This window comes from Rhinoderma darwinii, chromosome 11 (genome assembly GCF_050947455.1).
Source record: "Rhinoderma darwinii isolate aRhiDar2 chromosome 11, aRhiDar2.hap1, whole genome shotgun sequence".
NCBI classification, from domain to species: Eukaryota; Metazoa; Chordata; class Amphibia; order Anura; family Rhinodermatidae; genus Rhinoderma; species Rhinoderma darwinii.
This window is the reverse complement of record NC_134697.1, coordinates 20,921,967-20,945,011: the sequence shown is the minus strand read 5'-3', so window position 1 is coordinate 20,945,011 and position 23,045 is coordinate 20,921,967. Positions and strand designations below refer to the sequence as shown.

The following is a 23,045-nucleotide window of genomic DNA, read 5'->3' as shown; positions in this document are numbered from 1 at the left end:
TGAAAACCCTTGTGCAATTATGTTAGCACCGCTGTAAACAGTTTTGCTGTTTAGAGGAGCTATAAAACTGACCTTCCTTTGAGCTTGTTGAGAATCTGGAGCATTACATTTGTGGGTTTGATTAAACTCTCAAAATGGCTCGAAAAAGAGAGCTTTCATGTGAAACTCGACAGTCTATTCTTGTTCTTAGAAATGAAGGCTATTCCATGCGAGAAATTGCCAAGAAACTGAAGATTTCCTACAACGGTGTGTACTACTCCCTTCAGAGGACAGCACACACAGGCTCTAACCAGAGTAGAAAGAGAAGTGGGAGGCCCCACTGCACAACTGAGCAACAAGACAAGTACATTAGAGTCTCTAGTTTGAGAAATAGACGCCTCACAGGTCCTCAACTGGCAGCTTCATTAAATAGTACCCGAAAAACGCCAGTGTCAACGTCTACAGTGAAGAGGCAACTCCGGGATGCTGGCCTTCAGGGCAGAGTGGCAAAGAAAAAGCCATATCGGAGACTGGCTAATAAAAGGAAAAGATTAATATGGGCAAAAGCACACAGACATTGGACAGGGGAAGATTGGAAAAAAGTGTTATGGACAGACGAATCGAAGTTTGAGGTGTTTGGATCACACAGAAGAACATTTGTGAGACGCAGAACAACTGAAAAATGCTGGAAGAGTGCCTGACGCCATCTGTCAAGCATGGTGGAGGTAATGTGATGGTCTGGGGTTGCCTTGGTGCTGGTAAAGTAGGAGATTTGTACAAGGTAAAAGGGATTTTGAATAAGGAAGGCTATCACTCCATTTTGCAACGCCATGCCATACCCTGTGGACAGCGCTTGATTGGAGCCAATTTCATCCTACAACAGGACAATGACCCAAAGCACACCTCCAAATTATGCAAGAAGTATTTAGGGAAGAAGCAGGCAGCTGGTTTTCTATCTGTAATGGAGTGGCCAGCGCAGTCACCAGATCTCAACCCCATAGAGCTGTTGTGGGAGCAGCTTGACCGTATGGTACACAAGAAGTGCCCATCAAGCCAATCCAACTTGTGGGAGGGGCTTCTGGAAGCATGGGGTGAAATTTCTCCTGATTACCTCAGCAAATTAACAGCTAGAATGCCAAAGGTCTGCAATGCTGGAATTGCTGCAAATGGAGCATTCTTTGACCAAAGCAAAGTTTGAAGGAGAAAATTATTATTTCAAATAAAAATCATTATTTCTAACCTTGTCAATGTCTTGACTATTTTCTAGTCATTTTGCAACTCATTTGATAAATATAAGTGTGAGTTTTCATGGAAAACACAAAATTGTCTGGGTGACCCCAAACTTTTGAACGGTAGTGTACATGTGTAAATATATATATATATATATATATATATATATATATATATATATATACACATACACATACATACACACATTAATATTTAAGGATACTCTAAATGAAAAATGTTGTACTGTGTTTAACTTTTATTAATTTACTATTGTGTTTTTGTTCAACACTTTAACCATACCTGCCAACCGTCCTGGATTCTGCGGGACAGTCACGAATTTCGGGCGATGTCCCACTGTCCCAGACTCCCGGTGTCAACTGTATCTGCGTCCTCAGAACTCAGATACAGTAGAACCCAATTCTGAAGCATGGTACAGTCAGCTCCCTGCTTCAGCATTAGTACAGAGGACTCTCCGGGCACTGTGCAACTTTAAGCTCGGAGACCAGGGAAGCCCTTGATGTCACTGTCCATATATTCATAGCGGAATCCCCTGCCAGAGCGTTGTCGATGCTATGGCCAGGTATTCCGTTCCTAGAGGGAATCCCTGATGTCACTATCCATATATGGACAGTGACATCAGTGTCTCCTCCCGGAGCGAAGTCCCCGGCCAGAGCGTCCCTGGCCCCAGTGTTGCCGACACTCTGGCTGGGTATTCCGTCCCTAGAGTGAGTCCTAATGGCTACATGGGGGGTATAGAAATCGCTATCTACATGGGCAGTGTGTGTGGCACGGTCTACATGGGCACTGGCACCAGCGGCACTAAGGGGGCATTATACTGTATGGGGCAGCTAAGGGGCATTATACTGTATGGGATAGCTATGGGGAGCATTACACTGTTTGTGTCAGCTATGGGGCATTATACTGTATGGGGGAATCTGTGTGGGCATTATACTGTATGGGGGCATCTGTGTGGACATTATACTGTATGGGGGCATCTATGGGGGCATTATACTGTATGGGGCATTATACTGTATGGGGGAATTATACGATGTGGGTGGCACTATGGGAGCATGATACTGTGTGGGCTGAAGCAGGCGTGTATGGGTGGGATTAGAGGTGTGATTTAAAAGGGATAAATTTAGCGTGGCGCGCTAGCAGCGGTTGTCCCTCTTTGCTATACTTGACAGTTAGGTATGCTTTAACACTATGTTTATGTATTGTACGGTGTATGGTTTCCCTTGAACTTTGAATAAAAATGCAGCGTTTCACATCTTTGCATTATAACAACCATAAAATTTTTTTTTTATTGATGTCGCTTTATGAAGACTTTTGCTTATTTGCGGGACAAGTTGAAGTTTTCTTTGTTACTATATAGGTTTTTTTAATCTCTTTTCTTGAAGGTGGGATGACCCAAAAATTATTATGGCATGTCCTTTAGGTTTTTTTATGTACAGTGTTCATAGTGTGGGATAAATAACGTGATAATTTTACAGTTTCGGTTAAGCCAACCGAGCAATAACCCCAAATATATCAATGGTCCTCGTGACTAATAGATCAAACCAAAGAAGAAGAAACGGTCACAACCATATACTTGAAAAAATAAATAAAAATCTTTTGGGTTGTTACAGATGCAGCAATATTAATTTTGAATGGTTTTTAATTTAACATTTTTACTATAATAAAGCATTTTGTAAGGGGAAAACATTTTTAGTTTTTTTTTCCCCTTAGTACACCTTGAACTTTTTTTTTGTCCCATTTGGGGACTTGAAAATGTGATCGCTTACATAATACATTGCACTGCTTATGTAGCGAAGTGTATTCTGCTTGTGAGTGTTATTTTGACAGTCCTACCTTAGGCAGGGCCTATTAGGCTCATGTCCATGGCAGACCTCAAGGCTTTTGCTAGGCCCCGATTGCCATGTCAATCAATCTGCATCGCAGATGGGTTTACAGAGGGAGCCCTCTCTCCCCATAAAACCTCTTAAGTGCCGCGGTCGCTATTAACCACAACATCGAAGAGGTTAAACGGCTGAGATCAGAGTTAGTCCTTACATCCACTGCTGACGGCACGGTCTCCGCTCCTGAACCTGTGTTGCTCAGTATAAGGCCTCAGGCACTCAGCAGAGCCGTTGTATTTTGGAGATAGTCTCCCTTAAAAGCAATGCTTTTAGAGGAGAATAGCTTCATAATGCAGCATGCAATGGAGCATGCCACATCTTTTTCGTACGGAGTCATACCGAGGTATAGTAGGTCCCCATGCAACTCTACTTGGGCCCTCTGACAGCTCGGTACATCATGTGGTCTTACTAAAAGGACAAACTTTATCTTCAAGAAGAAATACATGTCCCAAAAAATGTCTGCCTCGTTTACAGTCAGAAGTTGTCGAATATTTATATTAATTTGAGACACAATGTCCATTATTGCTGCTTAAAGGGAGTCTGTCAGCACATTTTGTACCATTACTTCTTGTGATGGAAAAAAACATTTAATCCTTAGGAAAGAACTTTGTGTTTTATAGAACAATACAGTATTTAAGGGAAGCCCGCACATTTTAGGCTAACAAATGGCTGGCACCGCTAGCCAATGATAGGGTAAAGGAGAATGTACATACCAGTGGTGTGGATAATAGGGCTTACATCAGAATAAAAAACTAAAAAAAAAACTTTTATTTTGCAGCGTGCCGTATGCGAATTAGGTTGGAGAGTCAGCCGAACCCGGAAGTGTCCGGCATCTAGAGCTCCAACCACTCCCCTCTGCAGCATGACCGTTGATTGACGGCTCTGCTTGTTTTCTTACCCTGGTGCAAGCCCTATGATCCAAACCACTGGTATGTACATCTTCCTTTACCCTATCGCTAACTAGCAGTGCCAGCCTTTTGTTAGCCTAAAAATGTGCGGACTTCCTTTAAATACTGTATCGTTCTATAAGGCACAACGTTCTTTCCTGTCTGTAGAGGCGGCTGTTAATTGATCCACAGTATGAAGGTCTGCACCTGAAATATGCTTTGTTTATTAGACATCAGCCTCTAAAAGAACAAACTATGTTAATTAAAGCCTGGAGGATTTCATTAGACAAATTCATCTTTTCTTTAAGAAAGTGCCTATTTTCAGATTAAAAACTCATAATATTCTGTTAATTTGATTTACTTCAAACGAGTGTGGATTTTATTAACCTAGATACAGTATTTGATGCTAGCACTGAATAAAGGCGTCATCATCGGAAGAACTATACATCTCTCTGTATAGTTAGATTATATAGAATTTATATGCACACTTACATGCCAGAATTTTTATATTATGATTAATAAATGCATATGCACTTTTAGGATATTTCGTTCCTACAGAAATTGGTGAAGACGTCAGACACTGCTGGCTTTAAAGGGGCCGTTGCATTAAGGCAACCCCTGTCTATATGCCCTATTAGGGCATATGGTCGTCATAGAGGGTGATCCACACGCTCGAAAACCCCTTCCATAAGCCACATTGGAGAGTGGCTCCTCCTGTGGTGTATATGTGCTATCCACATATAACATTCATCTGAATGGCTGCCATGTAATACTACATTTCCGATGCAGGTAAAATGTCTAGCTGGACGCAGGCTTACCAGTCAAAATTAACGGTTTGCCAGGCATGCTGGGAGCCGGACCCAGGGTACGCGAGTCCATAATTGATGGGTGGGTGCAGGGCCGCCATTAGTGTAGTACAGCTGGTGCTTTCATCAGGGGGCCAGCCCTAATGCTGTTCCTGTTTCTTTTGAGGAGGACTAGGACCAGTTGGTAGATGCCATAAAAGCCAGCATCAGGAGCTCATGAGCTGGACCACAGGAGCTTAAGGCGGCCTCAATTTAGGTATCTTGGGTTCCAATTAATTTAGGGGTCTATATTTATTTAGGGGTCAGGTTCTGTATTAATTTTGGGGTCTGAATTAATTTAGGGGTCTGGTTTGGGGTCTGAATTAATTTAGGGGTCTGGCTTGGGGTCTGAATTAATTTTAGCATCTGGTCTGGGGACTAAGCAGATGACATAGCTGCAGCGTCTAAGGAGGAGGCAGAGACTTCATCCAGGCCTGTCGTGATGGTGAGAGATCTTAGACCCTGCAGGAGAAAGCAGCGGCCAAAATTGCATCTTGGTGAGTGACTGTGCTCTGTACAGGCAGTAGCTTTAGTGCAATTACTTGTAAGCCCAAGTAAGGGTGCGTCTCCCTCCCAGCCTCCCTCCTACCCCTGCTATTTTGCTTTCCTCCAAAGAGTACCTACAGTTTTTATCTCCGTCTGTGCCCCCATCCCTGACACTTTCCATTGCAGGAAGTAATGAGGAGAGATCCAGAATCCTTGGCGGTATGGTGCCCAAAAATTCCTGATGGGGCCCCTGGTGGGGGTATATAATGTAAAGCCAGATCTAAAATGCAGGTGAGTTGCAGCAAAAGCTACACCTTTACACAATCCTCCATTACTTCTTCAATTGTGAATGCATTGGCATTCACATGTCAATCCATTACTGTTAGAAGTGTCGGAAATACGTCAGAAAATATGGAGGTCAAACACAACCACTGTACTGTGCCCATTGCTATTCCACTAAATATTAACCGCTCCAGAAACTGTAAAAAATGATTAGACTCCCTATGGAGTGCTTTGAAATGAGTTTACATAGTTGTATATTATTTACCTTCTTATGCAACTTATCATTACAATACCACTTTGCATGAAGCAAGAAGTGTTCTTGGTACACAGTCCATGCAAATGTATGATAAAGGAAACTTTAGGCAGTGAAAAGCGCATGGAATCTGGAATATTAAACAATTCAATCAAATATGCATGTAAAGGGAGCGCTTTACAGAGAGATCCACTTTCAACAAGCGATGAATGTTTGCATTTTGTCCTTGTCAATCATGAAGCGTAAACTGGCATGTAGAAACACAAAGTCCCCAAAGGACGAAAATAGGTTATCATACAGGAGGCGATTGACGAATTTAATGGCACTGGAACAGAAACTGATTTATTTTTACAGTTTTCAGAAAGCATCTTAAGATTTTGTTGGCCTGCATCACGAGTTTAAGAAAATTCTGTATTTCCTTAGAGAGCCTGGTAGAAAAACACAAGACATGAAAAAGTGGCAACAACTGTCCGAGTGCTCATTGTGTTGATGAGATAGATATTACATTACCTGGAAAGCACTGGACATTCACAAGGACAGCGTCAGGAAAGCCTATCCAATCATTTATTAGATGGTTACCATATACTGCTCGGTTTTCTGTAGTAGATTGAAAGGGTCTGCCTGTTTTTTACAAGGCCTTGCTATATGGCCTTTCAGGGCTTCAGCTATTTGAGAGTGGTTGGGGGTCCCCTTGACTGAGAGATTCCAAGTTCTGTGCTATAAAGGAGTACTGAAGGCATCTATTGAAAACCATGGATAACCCTGATCTCAACAATAAGCACCCCTCAGTGCTAAGTGATCTGCTGATCGAGCCTTGGGATCCACCTCTACTGGTCTCAGTGTCCCTCTAACGCTGGGGGGTGACTGAAAAGACCTTAGAGGGGTAGTCTAAACTGTAGTCCGTTATGTAAGCCAGGGTATTTAGCCACCACACTACAGAGTTAAGGTCCTATTGCACGGCCTTGTATGGGCCATGAAAACTAGCGCCAATCAACTAGACAAATCATTGATCGGCACTCAATTGCTCCTTTCACAAGGAGCAGTTGTTGGTTATGTATGGGGACGAGCGATTGTAGTAACGATCTATCGAAATAACGATCGTTCATCCTCAAACGTTTCAATCATGTCGGCAGCAACTCTCCCAGGCTTACACAGGGACATGTGCTGCCGACAACGATAATACTAAATGTTGCATAAATGATACAATTAGCCGGTGAACGATGCCCTGCTTCAACGCTCGTTGGCCCTATAATTGGCTCGTGTAAAAGGGCCTATATCCTCAAAATCATTCTACATGCTCCGCTTGTCAGGGCTACAACATGAGAAGGGGATGTCTTGATGGGTCAACCCTTCTAACTGTATCCCATAGTGTTCAAGACAAAGGAAGGAGGACCAGGTGAAAAGCAAAGTTAGTCATTGCTGCAAGGGAAAACATTCCAAAATTGCCAAAAACAATAAAACTGAGCGGATCTTTATCCGATCAGTAAAATTTCCCAAATCTATATTTACAGTTATCTCCCCTTTAACCCCTTAATGACCGCCGCATAGCCTTTTTACAGAGGCCGTTCGGGGTAGTTCTTCTGAAGCGCCGTATTTTCACGGCGGCACTTCAGAAGAACTTTTCCCGCATCGGGAGTTTGTGTAACCCGGGCTGTTGTGAACAGCCTTGGGCATCAGGGCAACGATCATAGACCACTAGCGGTGGTCTCCGATCATATTGAACCCCTTATTGAGCGCCGCATCTGAGTGGTTTTAGGGAGAGGGAGGGGGGCTCCCCCTCTCACCCCACTGGCATCCCGCGATGCAATTTTGGGGTGTCAGTGCTTTCTATGGCAGCCGGGGCCCTAACAAAGGCCCCCAGGTCTGCCTCCAGTGATTGCATGTTAAGCCATGCCAGAGGCATGACCTAACAGATGCCTGTCAGTTTTACACTGACAGGCAATAATACAATGCAATACGGGAGTATTACACTATTATAAAAGCGATCAAAAGATCGAACTGTAAAGTCCCCTAGTGGGACTAAAAATAAAATTAAATAAAGTTTGAAACCAATAAATAAAAGTCCCAAGTAAAAAATAAAAAAAAATGTAGAACCCACTTTCTCGTTACAAAATAGTGTACTTTATGAAAAAAAGTTAAAAATTACACATATTTGGTACCGCCACGTCCGTAATGACCCCAACTATAAAACAATTACATTATTTAACCCGCACGGTGAACGCCAAATAAAATAAAAAACAATGGCAGAATTGCTATTTTCTGTTTATCCTGCCTTCAAAGGAATTTGATAAAAAGTGATCAAAAAGTTGCATGACTCCAAAATGGTACCAATAAAAACTATAAGAAGTCCCGCAAAAAAAAAAGCCCTCATGCAGCTGCATCGGTGGAAAAATAAAAAAAGTTTTGGCTCTTCAAATATGAAATGTTTTACTGTGTAAAATTAGTAAAACAAACACCTATATAAATTTGGTATCGCTGCAATCGTAACGACCCGCTGAATAACGTTGTTATTTATACCACACGGTAAAAGTAAATTTAAGACGCATAAAGGAATGGTGAAATTGCCGTTTTTTTTACACTACCCCACCAAAAAAAAGTCAATAAAAAAGTTAATCAATAAATTATACGCATCCCAAAATGGTGCAATTAAAAAATACAACTTGTCGCGCAAAAAAAAAAAAAAGCCCTTATACAGCTATGTTGACGGAAAAAGAAAAAAAAGTTATAGCTCTTTGAATGAGACGATGGAAAAACTTAAAAAATTGCTAGGTCATTAAGGTATAAAATACCTTCGGTATTAAGGGGTTTACACCATTATTTACCAAAAATCCCTACTTCGCTTGCAAGTGCCGTAATTAACACTGTTGTAAAAAAAAACAAAACTTTGAGATCAGCCTAATAAATCACTTGTGTCGTGAATGCTGGGGAAATATGCTTTTCTTCAAAAACTATTGTTGCTAATGATGTATGACAACAAACATAGAATCAATATTGATTAACATGACTCTGCGAGGCTGAAGCTGCCAACATATGACTGGAGCAATTTATTTTGTTCTCAAGTTACCTGAATTCTACAAGTTTACTGTGTGTGGAGCATTACAGGACCACAATTGTGTATTTTCTCTCCTGAAGGACCTGCCAGACCTAGAAGCGTATAGAGTAATTGTAGTATGTATGCAAGTAATGAACATACATACCACATATGTTTAGTATGGATATCCCATTCAACCGGCTCGATGGACTTGTTACATGTATTGAAGCTTGGGGACCAGTGTAACAAGGAATAAAGTAGGTACGTGAACAGACATGGAATAACGCAGCGCTCTCTCCCTTTCCAAGTAGGAAGTCCCAGCACAATTTTCAAGTTTCAAGTGTCAATCAAAAGCTGAATTACATCCAATTATCTGCATGTAGATAAACCCTTCTCTCTCTCTGAAGCGAAGGAAATGTCCTCAGTGATAGTTATCTCCAACAGTAAGCTATTACAGCAACATAATACAGTAGAAATACACTGATGTAATGGGACAGGGCATTGTTCTTTTGATTGTCAGCGGGTGTAAATTCCAATTATCTGTCCAAGAAAGGCAAAAGGATAAACGGTTTGTCTGTTTGAGGGCTCATTCGCATTAAATTTTTCCCTACATTTAGTGTATACGTCAATAAATCAATAATATTCTATGGATGACATCTGTCTGTGACAATTGCCTAACATTGGCATATGTCACCCATAGGCTATAATTCTCTCAGTTTAATGGATACGTCATGAAAAGAGTCATGACAGTACATGTTGTATTCATTTAACGAATGCCATAATAGCCTATGAGTGACGAATGCCACGGTTAGGCATTCGTTACGGCCTGCGTTTAACATACTGTACATCAGGAGCTTAAACCATCATTATGTGAATGGGGCCTCACAGCCTCAGAGTTGAAATATGGCACCCAAAGCAGTCATCTAGGGGAGAAAACATCGGCGTGCCTATGGCTCCGTAGCACATAGCTGTGGGTACTCCACGTATTGCCGTACAGGCTCTTTGCACGACCTGTTAGACAACCCCTAACCATATTCCTTATTAGAGTATACGGATGTAATGGAAAACCCCTATATCAGTAGAGAGTTGCTAAGTAAGGACCTAGCTCGTCCTTGCATTACATTATTTCAATGTTTGTCATGCAAGACTTTATTTTCCATGCAGGGCCAGGATGACTTGCTGGTGGCTTCTCCTGGACGACCGCCGCAATCAGCTTATCGTTGTGACCTATAAAACGCTAAATGGTTGTCCAAGTTTGACATTCCCTTTAATGTTTTCTGATTTATGGTCTGTAGACAATCCTCTAATCATTCAAACAACGTATTTTAAGGCCCTTTTAACAACAACTTTAAAAGGATGACGGAAAGAATGGCTTTGTACAAAAATGCATGTACATTAGGTGTGGTTTTAATTATTTTTAAGCCCATCCCTCAACCTTTAACTCAGCCCCTGAGCAATTTAATAACAGAATACGCTTCCGGACACCTTTCTACTCCAGTTTACCGTAGGGTGCAGAGTTCAGATTGCTTGAAGGGAACCAGTCATCAGTTTTGACAACCCTAAAAACAGTGGATAATGTAGAAGGCGTCAGATGTCAATCAAACCTACATGGGAGGAGTTGCCGCAAATATCGCAGGACACTTGCCTGTTCAAGAAACGCCCAGCGGACACTTTAAGAGAAATTTGGATAGAGCACAGGAGTTGTTAAAATGTTTTTTTCTAAGTTATGCTTTACATGGATATGTCCGGAAATGTCTCTCTAGCCCCTAGAAAGTGGTAACAGCGGTTTAGGGTCATCAAAACAGATGACAGGTTCCTTTTAAAGGATCTCTTTCAGTTTGTAAGATGCTCCTATGATGTGAAACTTCATATCCATGGTGTCTCAGCGGTTAGCGACGATGCCTTACAGCATTGGCTTCTGGGTTCGAACCTGACCAAGGCCAAATCAACATAGGGTTTTGTATGTACACCCAGTGTTTGGGTGAGTTTCCTCCGGGTTCTCCAGTTACCTCGCACACTCCAAAAACATACTGAAAGACTCATTGGCTTGCCATGAAATTGGCCTTATTGTGTGTGTGAGATAGCGAGATTAGATGGTGAGCCTTAAGGTCCATTAACGCAGGCAACATGGGCTGTAAAAATGAGCGCCGATCAACGACAAAGTTCGTTGATCGCTGCTCGTTTTCTCTTTTCCAGGAACTATGATCAGTAATGAACGGGGACGAGAGATCGGCATCATGTCGGCAGCATGTCTCCTGGTTTACGTTTGCTTGTTCATCAGCTGATCGTTGCCCTGTTTATGATCAGAAATGAGCATTCATATGAACGCTAGTTTGCCCGATCATTGGCCCGTGTAAAAGGGCCTCAATTTGAGCCAGAGACCAATGTGAATGATGACAATCTATATACGGCGCTGTGGGATGTCTTGGTGCTATATAAGTAAATAAAACAGGAAATAAAGTGTGTTTTTTTTGTATTCAATGACACTTGTATGTGCTATTACTGTGTTAAATTGAGCAGAAGGACACACACACACACATATATATATATATATATATATATATACACACAGATATATATGCGCCATGGTAATATATGCAGTGTCCTTCAGCTATGCATATATTACCTTGGCACAGATACAATGGTGCATAAGACATCAAGGTTACGTATCTTGCAGCACACTTGCTAAATCCTAACCCATATTACATTCTAGAGAGCAGTGCAATTAAGGTCTTGGCAACATTGTAAAATTTTAATTGGGATGAAGAATAAATAAAACATCAAACAAAATGGGAATGGGGGGGGGGGGGGTGGTGATGTACATAGTTATGTGCAAAGTTTGCAAGAATAAATAAAAAAATATTTTTTGGGGGGAAAATTACCATAATAATAAAATGACATCTAGTCTGAAAAAACTGCTTACCAATACATTATAATTCCTTATCTGTGCTGATGTGCTATGGAGCCAGAATAGTACCACTTAAAAATGCTTGGCGCATATAAAACAATCCTATTAAAAGGCAGTGTTTATTGGTGCAGAAATGCTACCATAAATCATATTGTGGACCGGTGTATACAGAATTCAGTCTTGTGTAGTAAATTTTACACGTGTAGAATATATATATTTATTCGGAAAACTGAGCAGGATTATTCCCACTATTATGGCATATTTGCACTGATCCGAAACACTGCATGGTTTGACCAGTTTTAGTCTGTGTTCACATCTGTGTTATGACTTCCGTTCATAAAGGAAGCCGCGAGGCTGTGCCGGATCCATCATAGGGTGCAGCCAAGCGGCGACCAGTGGACCCCATTGACCTCAATTGCCTGAAGGAGGCGCCAAACAGCAGTGTGAACATAGCCTAAGATTCATAACAGTATCAGCCTTAAAAAAAAAAATCTTTAACTTTTTCTTGCATTCCGTGTTGCACTTCCGTATAAAATGTGCAAATGATGTCCTGTGAAATTCCTTTAATCCGCCATTGAATAACCCAGAGATTGTACTAGTACGGCTGGTACAGAACTGCAAGATAATCTTGTATTTTAGACGACCAGAGACATAAGATTGTGCAGATCTAACCAACTATAAGACCCCTGAGTGACATATTTTGTATTATTTTTATGATGATCTATTTTATTTCCGTTTAGTCTTTTACACGGTTCTCTACACTTTTTGTACATTTCTATGAAAGTGAATTAATCCATAATATTTGACCTGGTGGGTGCATGAATATCAAGTGCTCTAACTTATCGGACAGTCATAGAAAAAAAAAAAGTATATAGTCTTCAGGAAATAAAACGTAATAAAACCAAATTTGCAACAGTAACCTTAAATAGTTTTTCTTTTTATATTCTGGAATATTTTGAAATTGACTTTGCTCCGTCTTCTGATTTTGGTCTTGTGGAATTTACAGATGTTGAAGGGGTTACAAAAAGATTGCTGCTATCTTCAAGAAACAGCCCCACTCTTGCCCGTGGGTCATGTCTGGTATTGCAGCAAAGTACCTTTGAAGTGAATTGGGCTGAACGGCAATACTAGACTAACCCCCACGGACAAAAGCGGCACATTTCTGGGTAAAAAAAACTAAATTCTAATTTAAGTAATGCCTTTAAAATGCTGTTGTGTGCGGGAAAAAAACCCATTATCAGAGTTTCCGCCTGATCACACACCAGATTACATGATTTTTACTGCAGATCTATATCCAAATGTAGTTTGAGTACTGCGAGAAACAATATAGATGGAGAAAATGCAAGAATATTGTCCTTGAGTGTTTTCAGGATGTGCCCGCTGTATAGTTAAAGCCATCTGCTGCCAGGGAGACTAAACTACTAAACTCATTAGGGTGACACTATGTTGGAACAGGAAAGCAAGCAGCTGTACTTTCTGGTGACAAGTTGGCGTACATTAATCTCACAATGGAAACAAAACATAAAACGGACTAACAATTACATATTGTAAGGAGGCTGGGATTTTCCAAACATTAACTACACCTGCCCCACATATCGTAAAAAGTTATACAGAGTTAGAATATCTTTTATCTACTCTTCAAGATCTGATTGCTGTCAGTGAATGGAAAAATCCAGAGTTTATATTCAGTGTCTGAATATCTCTCATGATCGTGTCCTGCTGACACAACTGCAGGGATTGATACAAACGGTCTGATGCGTGTACCTTTATCGGTTTCTAAAGCCGTAGATCTACATGGATGCGGATTGTAGGCATGTATAAATATATGTTGAGTATATTATTGCTCTCTATGGTCTATAAACACTTCTACATCTCAAATGTTACTGGAGTCCGCACTCACTTGTTTTGCATCATGTTCATTATAACCCAGTCTGAGGGATAGACGTTCTTCCCAATCAGGTTCTTAAACATGATGAAGGTTTCCATAAGAAAGTCCTGAAAAATAAAAAGTATTAAAAAAGTTAAATAATATTAGGAACCCCCTACATAAGCCAGAACAATGGCAGAGCCAGGGGTGTCCATGCATTACATGGACGGTCAAATATACATATGTATGGCTTCCATGTAATGTTACATTTCCCCTGCAGCGGCTACACACGTCTTCGCCAATGAAGCCAGCTTGTCTATGGGGGTTACAGAAGCCAAACCCCCAGAGATTGTCGTCCCGAGACAAAACCTTTATAACACGTAAGGCTACATTCACACTAGCGCCACAGATTTGTGCGCCTAAAAAACGCATGTAAATCTGTCCGTTGCGTTTTTGCACCAGTGTGCTATGCGTGTGTTTTTCACGTACTTGCAAGCACTAATTTTTTCCAATGTAATTGATGCGTGAAACACGGACATAACACGGATGTGCGTCCGTGTGCTATCCGTGGTTTTGACGCACCCATTGACTTACACGGCTAGGTGCGTGAAAAAGCACCAATAAAAGGACATGGAGTTTCACGCAACGGATACTCGCTGCGTGAAAACTCAGGCATGTGTGAACGGCCCCATTGAAATCAATGGGGCCGCGTGCGGTGCGTTGTTTCAACGCACAGCACACTGACGAGAATCACGCTCGTCTGAATGAGTCCTAACTGTGAATGAAATAAGACCTGGTAAAAAAAAAAGTGTCAGACCGTGTAGGGACACTAGACAACGGCAATGGTAACACCCAGCTATCAGTGCAGAAAAGGATAAGCGGCACTTATGTAGCGCCGCTCATCTCTATATAATCAGGTACGGACATCAGAATGTAATGTTTATACAAATATTATTGACAGACAATTCTAATAAAATAAAAACTTTTATTAGCTGGATAAAACCTGCCACAATAAGAATGTCGTTTATTAGTAGAGCAGTCCCTACATTTATACAATAAGGACCTACATCACTATAACAAATAGGTGGCGGACTTAAGGGTTGTCCCACGGTTACAGATTACATTTCTCTTAGTTATATTGTTAGATCAAAAGTTTGCAATTTTTCAAATGGAATCTTTTTAAAAACTGCTCCTGTGTTTAGATATTGCTGTTATATACTTGTTATGGCGCCCCTGATTTTCTTTAGATTCCCTCGCAGAACGTCCACCTAACGTGCCCAATGCTAAAGAGAATAAGACGCTTCTAGTTTGCCGATTCGTATTCGGCACTATAGTAGGAATCACTCCTCCGTCCGTGTAGAAGAGGATCTGGGCGGGGGGACTGAGCTACTGAGCATGTGTGACCACCAGCAGTATTGGATGGTAGAGAGAGAATCAAAAGAACACCAGGGGGCGTCGTTACAAGTATGTAACAATATCTACACACAGGCATTTAAAAAAAATAAAATTTAAGATGTTTTCTGGGACTGCGTTCCCTTTATTGTTTGCCAGGCACTTGAATGGGTCTGAGCTGCAATACCAGGCACAGCCACTACAAAATGTACAGCGCTATGCCTGGTAAACAAGGATTAGGACACAGTGGTGACCAAAGAGTGCAGCTCCTTCACTCAGTCAATCAGTGGTTTGCTGGGAGTCAGACCCCCACTGACCTGATATTGATGACCGATCCTAGGAATAAGCCATCAATATCAAAGTCCTTTAAATGATCCCAAAATAGTTATGTTTTGCATGATCTAACAGAGAACTATAATATTTAATCCTGTGACAACCCCTTTAATGAGGCAAAATAGTCTGTATTTATATACTGTAAACATTGTTAGAAAAGTCCTCCCTAAAGTAAACTCACCACAACATCAGTCCTCATCTTCCCAAAGGTCTTAATAAGGTGACCATAGTGGTAATCTTCCATTTGCCTTAAAATAGCCGTCATGGAGGCAACAAAATTTCCCTAATAGAAGAATAAAAACAAAATTACACAATCATTTTATATAGAAAACGAAAATATATATTAAGAGAAAATCTCATTTAAATGTATATTCTCTATCATTATGTATATTGTGTAATACCATTTACAAGGCAATCCCAATACTCCTGAACCTCTAGAGCAGCGTTCCCAAACCTGTCCTGACAGCTGCAGCGCTGTAATAGAAAAATAAAATGATGGGTTCTAATTGGCAGCCACTATGACAACACCGAGCTACCAGAACACAGGGGGCAGGAAGTGTTGTCATGAGGAGACCGGCACAGAAGGCTTGCCACTAATAATTTATAATAATAATCACATTTGTAACATACATGGAGACTTTATTAGCATTTTATAGAGGAAGGAAATACACTTAAAGGGGTTTTCGACTCATTCACCTTTATGACGAGACAATTGGACCAGCCACAGGAGTGTGAACATTATGTGTAGCCACCTCCTCACTAAGTAGAGGAACCCATTGATATGTTATAACAGTGAACGAATAGAAAACCCCTTTAATGTCCCTTTAAGGGGTTGCGTAGGTTTAGAAAAAAAATTGTGCTGCTTTTCCTGGGTGCAGTACACTCTTGTAAAGGAGTTGTGTCTGATATTCCAGCAGTCAAGTGACTGGGTGGAGATGCAATACCAGACACAACCCATAGACAGGAGTGGCGCTGTTTCTCGAAAAAATATATATATAGAATAAACGACCCCATCATTCATTTGTATCAGCGTAAATATTTAATTACTGGAGGATTCCTAATTTTCCTTGTTCATTACAAACAAGACCTCAAATGGATTTCAGAGTCTTTCCACATCAGGAAAATTAATTATATATATATATATATATATATATATATATATATATATATATATATATATATATAAATAAATAAATAAAATAGGTAACTTTTTTTCAACAGTCATTTTTTTTAAACACTTTATAACATAAGCACATAATACATCTGACATAAATATGCCAACTGCCTGTATCTCTAAACACACACTGTATATAATACAAATATTAAAGACCAAAAAATAACAAATAAGACAAAAAAGGAATATAAAAGAAAAAAAAAAACAAACAAAAACCACACGATCCCCGACAATTCTAAGAAATTAGCCCACCCTGCGCATTTTTTATGCAGATTTTTTATATAAAAAGCAGCACACTCATTTAGAGCAGTTTCGTATCAAAAATACTGATTAACCCCATTTATTAGGGGTAATTACTTTTAATAGGAACACTATTACCATTTAGATACCAGGCAATGTCACATCTAAAGGAATCCTCCAATCAATATTTAAAGGGATTCTCGACTTAATGTCTATTTTCAAAAATCTGATGACTAAGGCCTAGAGAAAATCCTGGTTTGAGTGCTGCTCAGCCTTCTTTAACCTTCGCACAGCACCAGTTTAAAGGCTGGGATAATGTAATAGTGTGGTTGCTAGGAAAGTGTTGCCTGACAATCGGCTGCAGCAACCACATAGTATCCATAGCAACCACATAGTATCCATAGCAACCACAACAGTTTAAAGATATGTTCATCCATTGTCTCATGCTGCATGATTAGATATTTTTATTTTTTTAAAACAAAAAAAACAACCCACAAACTACATTTAGTTGGTGAACTAATTTTAGCACCAATAAAAAATTTTTTATAAAAAAAGTCAAAGGAGAAACTTTGTCATGGGGTTGTCTCCCAATTTATAAACTTACACCGGGAAAAAACGAAAATAGAAATCAATAGATTGTTGATGTAGCAACGGCGAGGCGGAGGCAGAAATGATGATCCTTTAATGTTTCCTGCGCCTTTACTGCCGAGTGTATTTCAAGTGGACACCAAGATATTGGTTTACTTATTAAAAGCATTATGAACAGTGACATAGGCAATTTATAGCAAATCCGTGTTTTATGGGGGAGATAAGGAAGAACATTCATCTTCATCATGAGCCAAACAAAAGCCGCGTTTCGCACGTTTAGGTGGCTGCATTAGAGCCGAGCCTAATAAACACATTTACTGTATTTTTTTTCTCCGTTACTCCTGGTACGATGCATTAGCCTGTGTTTCAAGTCATGTCTGATCGCTATAATCATCAATCAAAATACGTTACTAAGGTTAAGACAAAACTGAAAAATACATCTGAAGCCGGCACACAAATCATTCACTATGCATGTAATTTGGGTCCCTAGAAGAATAAAAAACCATTTCTGCTAACAGGCTTTTCATAGAATTTGAAGGGACATTATGGTCTAGCACTCTCCCCCGGCCGGTGCGCACTAGATTGGAATCAAAGCTATTATTCTGCCATATCAGGGGCTGAGCGGCATTTTAAGTGATTTTGACACAACTTCCGTGCGTTTTCCGTCAGAGAGCTATCAATCTGAATTACACGCTGAAGGAGTGGTTGCTTAAGACTTGTACACAGTGTTACTATACGAGTGTCTATCACCTCGCCACAGCAGCGTGAGGAATACGATGCAGGTGCTTAACGCTTATTCAAGGGTGTGATGTTCAGCGGTACTTGAAAGCAGCGGACCGGAAGCCACAAGGCGGCCGGTCAACAGGTCGCTGGTGAAAACGCGTTATAGAACACAAACATGATTGTAATATTAATGTTCACCTTCTGGACAAGTGCCGGATTATCAGATTGTCATATGGATTACCTGTAAAGCTAAAGAGTCTCCAATAAGTAATTTGGGAAATAAAAATTACGTAATATAAAATACGCCATGGTCTCCTAGCTGGTTATTATTGAACAGCGTCCTGCTGCGGAGTTTGTCACAATCTAGATTATGTTGGAAATCGCGACTTTGATTAAAAAACCGTCTGAAAATCAGAAGCGGTTTTCACTTGAAAACAGCTCTGTATTTTGAGACGTTTTTTATTTTGTGTGTGCACATACCCTTAGTTAGAGTATCAAGAAAATGTCAGTGGATATGTGCGTATTTGTTCATATATATATGAAATTCTTTTGACCTGGCATCTGATAATACAGAAACTCTGATAGTCCGGCATCACAATAGTGAATTTCACTAGACCAGAACCTTGGAGACTGCGCAGATTAGGATTGGTGTGTCTGTGGCTTCAAGGTCAGGAATGAGAAACTACCAGATCCCTAATAAAGTCTCTAAATTATTGGAGTAATAACATCTTGAGTGCCTGTGTCCTCCGCTAACACTTCCTGCCCCTATGCTCTGGCAGCTAATTGTTATCATAGGGACATTTGGCCTTCAACAAGCAACTTAATATTTTGTTTCATTTTCTTACAGGTGTGAGAAAACGAACAGCTGGATTTTGATGGGGCCCAGTTTCCCTCCAATAACACTGAGCTGCCAGAGCACAAGGGGCAGGAAGAGTTTTCATTAGGACACAGGACATTTCTTATAACATATGGATTAGATGGACCAGTTGGCCCCTCCATTAAAGAAAAGGAGTGCAACAAATGAGATGTCAAGTGATTTCATCTGATTGGCCCGGCATGTAATGACGCGGCAGGAGAGATGTATGGCCAGCCGCGGCTTTCCCAAGTGATGACTGATCGCCAGGGATTTCTGAAGACAGACCTGCTGGGAAAGAGCTGATCGTCGGGACGGCTTCTCATCGTGGATCAACCTTTTTAAGAGAAAATCTAATGATGAGAGGCCACAGAGAGCAATAGTTCCGAGCTGGTGTAGGTGCCTGGTAGCTGCTCATCTCCCTCCACTCCAAATAAATGGGCACGGCACCTTCTGTCAAGCTTAAAGATGTATTGCTAGAATAAAAAATGATAAACTATCCGCAGGAAAATTGATAATTTACTGATTGATGAGAACCACACCGATCAGGAGAACAGGGGCCCCAGGCCCCCAGATCCTCGCCAACGCACCATACACAGTGAGGAGGCGCTTGATTGGAGCGGTGGTCGACCATGTGCCAGCCGCTCAATTCTATTTATGAGACTGATGGAAACAGCAGATTGCTGTACTCCGTTTCTGTCATTCTCAAAGACTTTGAATGGAGCAACAGTGCCTCGCTCCATTTAATGTACTCCTTACTGTGGTCAAGCATGATCTGCCGGGGTCCCAGCGATAAGAAAATTATCACCTATCCTGTGGATAGGTGATAATTTTAGATCCTGGTACAACCCCTTTAAAGTTAAGGAAAAAATAAAATGATGGCTACCTGCGGTCACCACTAGAGGGTGCTTGTGAGCTCACTGCAAACTGTTTATACATTGAACTTAAAGAGGCTCTGTCACCACATTATAAGTGCCCTATCTCCTACATAATCTGGTCGGCGCTGTAATGTAGATAACAGTGGTCTTTATTTTGAAAAACAATCATTTTTTAGCAAGTTATGAGCAATTTTAGATTTATGCTAATTAGTTTATTAATAGACAACTGGGCGTGTTTTTACTTTTTACCAACTGGGCGTTGTGGAGAAAAGTGTAGGACGCTGACCAATCAGTGACCAATCAGCGTCATACACTTCTCATTGTTCCAGCCCAGCTTCTTTCACTGCACAATCACACTGTAAAAATGGCCTGGAACAATGAGAAGTGTATGACGCCGATTGGTCACTGATTGGTCAGCGTCCTACACTTCTCTCCAAAACGCCCAGTTGGTAAAAAGTAAAAACACGCCCAGTTGTCTATTAAGAAACTAATTAGCATAAATCTAAAATTGCTCATAACTTTCTCAAAAATGATCATTTTTCAAAATAAAAACCACTGCTGTTATCTACATTACAGCGCCGTTCACATTACGTAGGAGACAGGGCACTTATAATCTGGTGACAGAGCCTCTTTAGAGGCTAAGTAAACCTTTGAAAGTGATTTTTTTAAAATAAAAATGTCTGTGATTGGTGCAACTTTCAAATTAGTTTTTATTACAAATAATTTTTGCCTTTGAGATATACAGCTGCTCTGTATCCCGTATACAAAGCAGCTGTATCGTTCGCGGAATCCTGTACCCGTCAGATCCGCAGGACTGACTGGTTCAGTGAAAGCGGGTCCTGTGTGCCTCTGAGACGCAGGATCCACCTGTTATCCATCACATCTAAGTTCATAACTTAGATGTGATGCGTTCAGTGTCAGCGGGCAGGATCTACCTGTAATCTGTCAGGTCCGTCGGAGTGACGGATTCAGGTCTTCGTGAAAGATACAGCTGTTTGTATACAAGATACAGAGCAGCTGTATCTCAAAAAGTCTAATAAGTTTTTATTAAAAATTATTTTGAAAGTTGCACCCAAAAAAAAAAATCACTTTCAAAAGGTTTACATAGCCTTTAACCCCTTCGCGCTCAGCGACGTAATAATCCGTCGCGCTAACTGTATCGTTAGCGCTGAGCGACGGATTATTACGTCGCGGGGATAACGGCCATTTCGGCCGTCTTCCCGACATATACAGGAGCTGTGACAGCTGCTGTCTCGTACAGCAGCTGTCACAGCTCCTACAGCGGGGACCGATCGCTGTGTCCCCGCTGATTAACCCCTTAAAAGCCGTGTTCAATAGTGATCACGGCTTTTTAGGGGTTAAGCTACAATCGCCAGCCTGCTACGCGATAGCGGCTGGCGATGGTGGCTATGGCAACCGGACACCAAACAATGGCGTCCGGCTCTGCCATCGACGGAAGCCTAGTGGGTCCTGACGAAGTCAGGACCCACTATGCTTGCTGTCAGTGAGTAGCTGACAGTTCTAATACACTGCACTACGCATGTAGTGCAGTGTATTAGAATAGCGATCAGGGCCTCCTGCCCTCATGTCCCCTAGTGGGACAAAGTAATAAAGTTAAAAAAAAGTTAAAAAAAGGTGTAAAAATAAGAAAATAAAAGTTTTAAAAGTATTAAAAGTAAAAATCCCCCCTTTTTACCTTATCAGTCATTTATTATTAATAAAAATATATAAACAAACAAATAAACTATACATAATTGGTATCGCCGCGTCCGTAACGGCCTGAACTACAAAATTATGTCGGTATTTATCCCGCGCGGTGAACGCCGTAAAAGAAAATAATAATAAACCGTACCACAATAACAATTGTTTGGTCACTTCACCTCCCAAAAAATTGAATAAAAAGAGATCAAAAAGTCGCATGTACCTAAAAATGGTACTGATCAAAACTACAGTTCGTTACGCAAAAAATAAGTCCTCGCACGGCTTTATTGATGGAAAAATAAAACCGTTATGGCTCTTAGAATAAGGTGACACAAAAAGTGAATGATTGTTTACAAAACGTATTTTATTGTGCAAACGCCATAAGACATAAAAAAAAACTATAAACATCTGGTATCGCCGTAATCGTATCGCCCCGCAGAATAAAGTGAATATGTCATTTATAGCGCACGGTGCACGCTGTAAAAAAACAATAGTAGAATTGCTGTTTTTTAGTCACCACGCCACCTAAAAATAGAATAAAAACTGATCAAAAAGCCGCATGCACCCCAAGAAAACTGCAATGAATTCCTCAAGGGGTCTAGTTTCCAAAATGGGGACACTTTTGGGGGGTTTCCACTGTTTTGGCACCACAAGACCTCTTCAAACCGGACATGGTGCCTAATAAAAAAGAGGCCTCAAAATCCACTGGGTGCTCCTTTGCTTCGGAGGCCGGTGCTTCAGTCCATTACCGCCCGTGGGCCACATGTGGGATATTTCTCTAAACTGCAGAATCTGGGCAAGTTGCGTTTCTCTGGTAAAACCTTTTGTGTTATAAAAAAAATGGTATAAAGCGGATTTTCTGACAACATTTTTTTTTTAATTTCACCTCTACTTTGCTCTAAATTCCTGTGAAACACCTAAAGGGTTCATAAACTTTCTAAATGCTGTTGTGAATACTTTGAGGGGTCTAGTTTCTAAAATGGGGTGTTTCATAGGGGTTTCTAATATATAGGTCCATCAAAGCAACTTCAGAACTGAACTGTAACCTAAAAAAAAATAAAAAATCAGGCAATACTTCGCTTCTTACATTATACTGATAATGAGCCGTGCCCACCCTGAGATGACCCCAGTTTTGACCGTTTGTATAAACGGAGACCCCTATTAGACCGTTTCAGTGCCCGGTTTCCCCAAGCATACACCCCCAAGAAGTGTATTTCTATTGATGAGTCCTTGGTGGATTTTAAAGGGAGGGTTCAATTCCGCCAGTACCTGCCGGGTAAGAAGGAAAGGTATGGCGTGAAGATGTATGAGCTGTGCGAGAGTGTATCAGGGTATACCTACAAATGTAGGATATATGAAGGGAAGGACACTAGTATTCAGCCCCCAAAATGCCCCCCCTTACTGGGAGTTAATGCAAAAATTGTGTGGGATTTGGTGCACCCACTGCTGGTCCAGGGTTACCACCTCTACCTGGATAATTTTTATACCAGCGTCCCA

General features: G+C 40.9%; 1 protein-coding gene across 1 annotated transcript in view; it reads right to left on the bottom strand.

The window, feature by feature from the left end:
* DOCK1 (dedicator of cytokinesis 1) overlaps window positions 1-23,045 on the bottom strand; it is a 362,037-nt gene that overhangs the window by 115,227 nt on the left and 223,765 nt on the right. Inside the window, exons 28-29 of the mRNA XM_075843124.1 lie at window positions 15,573-15,674; window positions 13,700-13,794 (exon numbers count right to left, since the gene is read on the bottom strand). Of these exons, the coding sequence (XP_075699239.1) occupies window positions 13,700-13,794; window positions 15,573-15,674 (197 nt within the window). The remainder of the gene's footprint in view (window positions 1-13,699; window positions 13,795-15,572; window positions 15,675-23,045) is intronic.